Consider the following 9,676-nt stretch of genomic DNA (forward strand, 5'->3'; position numbering starts at 1 on the left):
TTATCATACAACTGGTTTCTTTCGCATATACAGTCATATACACATAAATTTTATATCGCGTGTATTAGTAATTATAATCACTATCGCATACAAAATTTTCTATGTCTAAATTTTATTTGATCTACAAAAATTGCGACGTATCCTATCAAATCGAAAACGTTGATTAACCAATAATTATATTACTTAAAAACTAAACTATAAATTGTTACAAAACATAATTATTAAATGCAGTGGGATCGTGTATGTTTAGAGATCTTATCTCATATGTCACTTTGTAAAAGAGTCACATTGATCGATTCACATTAATCGATTTTGCGTAGTATGTCTGCTACATAAAAAATAAATGAGTAAATCTGTTTAGATTGATTCGTTATCTTTGAAAAAGTACTTTGAAACATGATCACATCTTTGATTATTTTTTTCCTTTATTAATGACTGTATTCTTTAATGCTCAGTAATTAAACATAAATTAAATAAATTTAAATTAATATGCAATAAAAATTGAATAACAGTCCTGAGATTTAAAAAGTAGTGCAAAAAACAACGACTATACTTATCTCGCGTATTAATTGAGCGTTATTAGTAATTATCCAATATTTATAATAATTTATCTTCTGTCTAAAAAAATCTTGTTCTTGTGTGACTTGAAAAAATTGTATTAGTCACGTTAACAAACTTGTGGTCCCAAAAAACTTGATGGAACAATCTATTTAATTTTTTACTCGACCGTAACTGATTTAGCCAAGTTTCTCGGACAATCAACGTTACATCCACGCAAAACCGCAATATGAAAAGACAGCAATTGCATAGGAATGACAGTGAGAATTCCTTGAAGGCAATCAACAGTTTTAGGTATTTCGAGAGCTCTGTCGGCAAAAGCTTTCGTTTCCTCGTCTCCTTCCTCACAAATAACAATTGGCTTACCGTCTCGCGCGGTAACTTGTTGAAGAGCGTTCACACATTTCTGTAAAATAAATTATCAAACTGTTATATATTTTTTATATCTCTTTTTAAATGTATCTTACATGTCTATATACATCTTTTTAATGCAGCTCGAATATTAAACTTCTCGTTATTTAATTAAACTTACCACGTACACTGGATCTCTCATTACAATCATAATTACTGGCATAGAATCGTCAATGAGAGCTAACGGACCATGTTTTAACTCACCGGCCATAATTCCTTCACTGTGCATGTATGTCAATTCCTTTACTTTCTATAACGTATGTAAAATTTATTATTAGTAGTAATAATGTAATTAATATCAATTAGAAAACACTTAATACCGCTTTTTTTTCTACTTACGAGTGCGCCTTCCATGCACGTAGCAAAATTATATCCGCGACCCATTATTAATAAGGACTTGTATTGAAACAGAGACTTGGCCAATTCCTTGACTTTATCATCAAGCTTCAATACTTCGCGAATAAGATTATCAAGATTTTTCAAACCTTCAATAATCTGGAAAATATATAAAATTAAATTTACTGCATTTTATAAAAAAAAAAAAAATAAATGTTAAGCTCTATATAAAAGTACCTGTAAGCGTCTCGCACGAAGAGATATTCTATCCTCGCTCATTACTAGCGCAAACATCACAAGAGAGATAAATTGTGAAGTGTAAGCCTTAGTACTGGCTACACCAATCTCAGGACCAGCATTAATATGCACTCCACAATGAGATTCACGACAGATACTACTGCCAACAGTGTTAGTTATACCCACAATAAGAGCTCCGCGACTTTTGCAATAACGTAATGCCATTAGCGTATCAGCTGTTTCACCTATTATTACAAATAGTAATTTAATCGCAATTCAATAATTAAATTTTATTACGTTAAAGCGATACTATTCATAATTTCATTATCTTACTCATTCGTTTGTTTTTCACATTTTTTATTTAATTGTGCAATCGTTAATAGTCTTACCCGATTGAGAAATAAAAAAACAAACATCATCTCGAAAGATTGGCGTATTGCGGTCCAAAAAATCGGATGCAAGCTCAACCATCACAGGTAATTCTGTCAACTCTTCAAGAAGCTGCCGCGTAGCTATCGCAGAATGATAGCTCGTGCCGCAACCGATCAGCATAAGACGTCTACATCTTTTGATCTCAGGAATATAATCCTGAAAAAATATAATATTTTCAATACTAAACTCTTTTCCAAAATCTTTTTTTTTTTAAAGTATTTGCAAAGATTACTTTAATCCCGCCTAAAGTGACCGAGTTGTCCTGAAAATTCAAGCGTCCTCTCATCGTATTCACCACCGATTCTGGCTGCTCGAAAATTTCTTTCTGCATAAAATAATCGTAATTGCCTTTCATGATTTGTTGGATCTCCATCTTCAGCGTTGTAATTTCGCGAGCGTGAGGATCGTCCATGCAACGACGAAGACGATGAATACTTAGCGCACCTTCCTTAACAGCTGCCACGTCGTCGTCCTAGAAACAATGTAAATAACTGTTTGCGATCTTGCTCCAAAAATTGAACGTAATGTGTAAGTGCGCACTTCTAGGAATATCACACGATTTGTGTGCTCGATTATGGCACTCGCGTCGGAAGCAAAGAAATATTCGACTTCCTTATCCTCCAAAGGTTGAAACTCGGATGTGCTCTCGCTACGTGGCATGACCGGAAATTCTGGATTTCTACCATGAGGACGATGATCTACGCAGAGATAAAGGTATTCTTTCATTTTAAAAGTTTACTTTAAAAAGGAAATTAATCTTTTTACGATTGTATTCTAAAATATACACAATAAATATTGTACAATAAAAATAAATTCTTTATCTTATTTAAGAACTTCTCAAAATGGTAAAAGTAAAGTAAACGTGCTAATAAAGCAAGATAAAAAATAACAATATAATCAGAATATACAATTATAGGGTTAGCCCTGATTACGCACAAGAAAAATTGGATACCACTTATCAGATTACTTTACGTTATCTTATTCTCACCCAACTAAATACTCTGGTGGTGTCCAATTTACTTTATGCGCAATCGGAACAGCTCCCAATTATGTACATATAATACATAATTAACATGTTATGCATACAAAATATAATATTCCCCGTATTATTACAAGTACTTAATCATTTTGCACCAATGTTGTTAGTGACAAAATAACTTAAAATAGATAACTAACACAATTAAAAATAAAAATATTAATTATAATTCTCTAAAATATTGTTAAAGTTGTGCTTAATTTATATTATCTATTTTCTAATTAGTTACAATAAATTATAATGCCAAAAGCAAAAAATTATAACAACTTCCTTACATTTAATCAAAATAAATATCTCATTTCACAGAACGTCACATAGATGTTCGCTTAATGACATAGATAAGATTGAAAAGATACATAAAAAAATTAATTATTTTATTTTGCTGTTGCAAGTTACAAATTTATCGTAAATTACTAGTTATAAATTCTAGTTTAATGTTATAAAATTTATTTTTATCGTTAGTACAATATATATAAAGATTGAATTACATATGCATTTACTTAAAAGACAATAAACAAAATGTTTCATGTAAAAAAAATTTAATTTACTTCAATACATAAAACAAGAAAAGTATCACGTTATTGCTTTTCGCTTTTAATATCATAAATCGATACGACTGTGCAGTAAAAAAAATAACAGTACTGAGTTATTTACTTGCTTTTTTAAAAGCCCCACACCAGTTTAACGCAACATGTAACATCTAATAATATAAAATAAATAAAGATATATGACGCCAATACGAACAACAAAAGTGGTCACCACTGTATTATTTAAATATTTATATCTCCATATCTCAATAAATATTATTAATAATACCCAAATATGTTAATTAGCATAGCGCAGAGAGACAATGGGAATGATCTCATCAAAAACAAAATCAATAATGCCAATAATGATATAATTAATAACAACAACGATGATGAAGATAGGCAATTAATGAAACTTAACGGAATACATATTCTTATGAAATAAGCATAGCATAGCGATAATTATTCACTAACAATAATTAAAGTAGTAAGTGGAAATTAAAATATATGTATTTATATCCCAAGGATACATACTAGATATTTTTTTATATTAATCGAATATATGCAGAACCTATCACAAGCGGAAAGCGAGAGTAACTTGTAAATTATATGTGATAGGAAGGTCGTAATGTGTATAATATACGTACGGAAAGCGTAGAGCGATCTATCCATCCATCCATCGTCTTTAGCCGTAAAAAGCAAAAAAAGAACGGTAGTTAAAAAGTACTAATTATACTTATTTACAACTAGCAAATTACAATTCACCGAAACAGTTAATCCGCCGTATAAAGAAACAAGCGTTGGTTCTAAAACTTGACATAAGTTTATTACCTTGAGACGGTGTTTCACCTTCTGCACATTGGGACGCAAGGAGAAAAACGAAAAAGAAAACAAAAACAATTAGCGCACAAATAATGCCACAATGGTAACAGCATAATGATTAATACAACGGCAAATGTATATTAATAGAATGAACGAATGTCATGTGCGATATAAAGAGCAAACGATCAAGCGCTCATAATAAGCATTCATTTCAAACATAATATCTGCAGCTTTTAAAGAAAACATATTCTTTATTAATTTCTTTTAACTTTTGTTGTTAAAAATTGCTGTAGAAGAAACATGACTTTAAATTGTTTTATTTTACCTGAAAGAATCATCTTGAAAAGAGAATTATTCGTTAAGCTCTTAGATTTTAACATTTAACTCTTTAAATAAAGATTCTCCGGCTCTTTATTAACAAACGACGAGCAATAATATCGCAGTTCTTTACGCATATGTCATCTCAACTTATTTTAATTTATTCCTTTTCTATCTATTAATTTTAACTTTAATTTAATTTTAACTATACGTACCAAATATCTTATTTATAATACCGAAACTTGCACTCCTAAAGCCGCTTGAAAAGAAATAATTGTAAACGATTTATCTTGTAAGAAGATTTGCATTACAACGGAAAATAATTTAATTTAAAACGAAAATAGTAATGTGCTAAGTAGCGAGTGAACGAGAGCAAGTGTTACTGTGTTAAAGCGAAAGAGCAAATATTGGATAATAGCCCATAAATAATAAACTGAAGACGCGACCTCGAATACGGCCGTAAAGATCGACGGCGTTAGCAAAAGATTTTCATGAAAAACATCTCTACATTGAAATCACATAAAATCGTAAAAATTTCTCACTCACTGGATCTTGCGATAGAGATAGAACAGCGCATTCGATTAACCACACATTAATATCATAAAACCGTTTTTTCTTTCCTTTTTTTTTAAATATTCTTGTTATAGCGAGAGATCCAGTGTCGAGAACGAAAATCGAGATAGGCTTAGTACAATAGAATATATGTATATACCTTTGCTTATTGCGCATTGAAGATCATCTGATGACGTGAAAAGTTGTAGAATATAACCGCAAGGTGTTCATGCAAAAGAAACACTTATATAATTCACGGTACTCATACAGAGAAAAAGAGCTTATGTGCAATGCAACTTGCTAAAGTCTAGAGAAACAGACGACAAGTATTTTACTTAACAATTATGCACTTACAAGTTTGAATTCTTTTACAATTATGCTACTAATGGACAAAATGACAAAAACAACAAAAAAAAATGTAAGCGTAAACGAAAACTTATTTAATTTTTTTTTCTATTATTAATTATATTTAATTAATATTTGATTATGTAAAAACCAATTTGTAAAAAAAGTTTTTTTTAATCTCGAAAAATCTTTTTACTCAATTAACACTATAGTACAATTGCAAACACTATAATGATGTCTCCGATAAATATTATCTCAATAAACATCGTGCAAAACTTTAACGCTAATACGTTCGATCAGTTGCAATATGCGATGTAATATCGAAGAACAAGATGCGTATGACAACATAAAAATAAAGCCAGATAGAGTTTAGTCGCAGAAGTGAATTTACTTTTGTATTGAGTAACTTGTAATTTTAATTAATGGAAAAAGCGCATGCTTAGTTAGTTATCAATTGTATTAGTCGCCTTTCTCTCAAACATGAAATTGTGTCAATGCGTAATTAATACTTTAGATTAGATAGATTGAATAAATAAGAAAGATCCTAGAGCGTAATACAAACGCCTTTTTGCGTTTTTGCTTATTCGTTGTCGCAAAGAGAAAAATATAATTAATTCTTTACTCTCCGCTCCGCCCCCATCTTCTTAAAGTTTAAATAATTTATATTGATAAATATCAGACGATATTTTGGATAAAGATTTACGATCTCTATACTTAACATCGGATATCAATTAGAAATAATTCTTCGTTTTTAATGTACGTAAAAATTAAATTGATTCTGGATTCAGACTTACCTTTTCCGTATAAAATAGGCACGTGATCGGTGGCCAGTCTCGTTTTTGTCTTGATACCAACGAGAAGTGGTGATCCTCGCCTCGTAGCTACGCACTCCCCCGGAAAATATTTGCTTTTAAAGCATAGAGCGAATGCCCCTTCCTGAAATAATATTTTCATTACTATGTCACCTTAAATTTATTTAAACATTTTTATAAAAAGCTGTAAAATAAAAATTATAGTAAGAAAAATAATTTATCTTAACCAAATGTTGCAATTGATGGATTAATATAATTCTTACCAATTGTTGAACAACTTGTTCGACAAGTTCACGAAATGAATACGCAGGATGCTGTACCCAAAGATGATGAATTAATTTGGCGATAACTTCAGTATCGGTATCGCTTTCAAATATGTATCCTCTCTGTTGCAACAGAGTTTTGACTTCCTTGTAATTTGTCACGATACCTGCATTCAAGACGATTGTACAGAAAGATTTTAAAAAAAGAAAAAAAAATTAACTTTTAGGGACACATGCATATAAGTACGTCATAAGCATTACCATTATGAACAACAACAAAGGCGTGCTCGTTATCGGAGCGTTGAGGATGAGCATTCACCTCCGATGGGACACCATGAGTCGCCCATCGCGTGTGAGCGATACCAACGTGGTATTGAGTCTCCGACTCAAAATCAAGATTGGTGCCTGCGAATCAACATCGTTTATTTTACACGACATTCTTATACACAAATAGAATACTCCTATGCATATAAACATATATATATATTTTTTTTTCTTTTTTTAATGCAACGACAACGATAAAAAAGGCGGTCGCAAGGACCGTGCAAAGTGGTTCCACAGGTCTAAAACTTTGGTCGACACTTACGACAAAATATCTCCTCTTCGAGAGCCTTGACTTTTCCCTGCGTCTTAATAATCGAGATGTCCTTGCCATCTGCACTGTCGAGGGCAACGCCTGCAAAAGAACACTGCATGAGAAAAAGGAATTCCTAAGAACCGATACAGGCGTCGTTTCTTTTATTTATTCATCGGAAACCTCTCTTCCTTTCTCTTCTTGGAGTCATCACATTGTAAATCAAAATAAAAATATATGCAAAAAAAGTAAAGTGGTCTATAAATGGAATTTAACTCATATATACTCTTTTAATTACAAAATAACGTGTTTAACGTACAATATTTTCTTTAAAAAAGAAAAAGAGATATTGATTTACCTGCAGAATCATATCCGCGATATTCTAATCTCTTCAGGCCGACCACCAATAGTTCCAAGATCTCTTTTCTACTCTTCGGCGTCAAATAATTTAAATAAGCAAAAATTCCTGCAAAATTAAAAGCACAGTTATTACCAAGATCGCGTATAACAATATAAAAATACAATCTAATTATCATTGGCAACATTTATACTCGTTATCTAACAAGAAATTATTAAATTTAACAAAAATGCAGAAAACTGGTGCCTGTGAACGTGAAAGACCGAAAATCAGATTGAAATGAGATAGAGAACAGGTAATTCAAGGCGTAAACGCACCAGTGAAAGGGAAAGTTGATGCTTGTGAGGCTAAACGAGAGATTTGAATATCAGGTCGTGATTATCATCACGACATCGCGAAACAACTTTTTAATATACACCATCAAAATTTGAATAAAAATAAAAATTTATATTCTACCCCTATAGTTTACAGTCGAGAACGACTAAACCTAATGGGACGAGTTTGGACCCAGTTGATTATCCTACTTTTACCTCAACTAATTTCACTCCGAAAGTTTCCTAGCTATTTTCTTCATAGATATATGTAATAAAATAAAATTAATTAAAATAACAAATTGAAATCAAACGTTTAAATGTAACAGTAAAATTATATAATGGAGTTCAACGCATGTCGATTAACAATTTAAATAATAAATCTAGTATTTCTAGAATATCTGGTAGTTACATTTAACAACATTATTAGCGGTTAAATCTCGTGAGCCGAATAAAGTAACGGAGACGGTAAATCGGGGAGAAAGGAGTCGCGTATTCGAAGGTAGATATCTCTGTCGCTTCTAAATGTCATATGTAACCGTTCTGTGCTACGTCGCTGCACCCTTCTCGCCGCAGGTTTGTACGAAAAAAAAAGAGAGACTTTCACTCGAACTCGACTACATCAAACCTCGCCGTCGTCATTCTGTAACGGATATTACATATGTATGATTAATCCAAGTCATTATATGCCACGATAAGAGACACCGGGATAACAAAAAATACAAACTTTTCCACGGTTGAATTGTGCAACCGTTCGAATTCCCACCTCAAGCTCGGTATATATATACATGGTCGATATTGAGAATTACATTCCGAAAGATTACATTACAAATGAATTACCGGATCAAATACGTAGCTGGATAGCGAATTGATTGTTGATAACGTCAGCCGACACTCGCAATCTTGTCACTCGATTTCACACGGTCGTTTACTACGAGTATGAATAGAGCGACACGGTCAACCAACGCAACAGAAAAAAAAAGAAAAAAAAAAAGAAAAAAAAAGAGAGAGAAACAAATAAATCGCACGAGTTTGCGCGCAACGTCAACGCTGTTAATCTCACAGTCATTTTTTTTACACCTCGCGTTGTCGCCACTTTTCCCACCTGATACGCAGTCAATTTCACTCAAATAAGAGTCAATAATATTTACGATCGTACGTCTTACCTTAAAGATTTTCCAAGAAGCTAAAGACAATTACGTATTATAAAATAACGGTCTTTTTTTTTCTTTTCTATTTTAATGTGCATCTATCCGTTTTAGGATATCGGCACAAAAAGTAACGGTCGTTTAAAATTGGGTTAAACTGAAGTCTGCGAGGCAAACGGCGAACGAAGGCGTAATAACGCGAATCGAATTCGTCGTGCACGCACGAAACCGGTAGAGAAAGCGGTGACACGGCGGTGACAAAGTTAACAACGCTAGTACTTACCGCACATGTTATCAAGGCTGCTCGTCTGCCACGTATGTATGTAGAGACGCGAGAAGGCGAGCGGTAAGCTGCGGAGAAATGGGATAAAAAGTTGACAGGTCGAAACGTCACTATCTCGCTGGACGCACGTCGATGAGACACACAACTCGGAACGTCGAGACACAGTCTGAACCGCGCGACAGCGTGCTCCCGGCTCTTATGACGTACGAACGGCGATCGCAGTTGGGTGTCGCGCGCGCGAACGACACGCGTGAAAGTGGTGAGCTGTCAGCGACCACGCGTGCAACCACATACGCAATGTGCAAGCCTCTAGCCCGGTAACCCTTAGCTTTCCCCGGCGCGGCACGATCACT

The 9,676-nt window shown here is 33.1% G+C and overlaps 1 protein-coding gene across 6 annotated transcripts; it reads right to left on the reverse strand.

The window, feature by feature from the left end:
• On the reverse strand, window positions 1-9,638 carry LOC139108781 (glutamine:fructose-6-phosphate aminotransferase 1). Of its 6 annotated transcripts, XM_070667333.1 has the most exons (16): window positions 9,324-9,638; window positions 7,582-7,689; window positions 7,236-7,325; window positions 6,911-7,054; window positions 6,650-6,816; window positions 6,369-6,510; window positions 5,390-5,416; window positions 4,369-4,389; window positions 4,185-4,220; window positions 2,515-2,672; window positions 2,207-2,446; window positions 1,932-2,130; window positions 1,543-1,787; window positions 1,309-1,464; window positions 1,091-1,219; window positions 1-964 (listed from the first exon to the last, which is right to left on the reverse strand). In XM_070667333.1, the coding sequence occupies exons 1-16, from the start codon at window positions 9,328-9,330 to the stop codon at window positions 719-721; spliced, it is 2,115 nt and encodes a 704-aa protein (XP_070523434.1). In that variant the 5' UTR covers window positions 9,331-9,638; the 3' UTR covers window positions 1-718. The 6 variants fall into 6 exon arrangements, with proteins under 6 accessions (XP_070523434.1, XP_070523436.1, XP_070523437.1 ...); XM_070667335.1 differs by lacking the exon at window positions 4,185-4,220; XM_070667336.1 differs by lacking the exons at window positions 4,185-4,220; window positions 4,369-4,389.
• Between the last annotated feature and the right edge of the window lie 38 nt (window positions 9,639-9,676).

Source organism: Cardiocondyla obscurior, linkage group LG16 (genome assembly GCF_019399895.1).
Source record: "Cardiocondyla obscurior isolate alpha-2009 linkage group LG16, Cobs3.1, whole genome shotgun sequence".
NCBI classification, from domain to species: Eukaryota; Metazoa; Arthropoda; class Insecta; order Hymenoptera; family Formicidae; genus Cardiocondyla; species Cardiocondyla obscurior.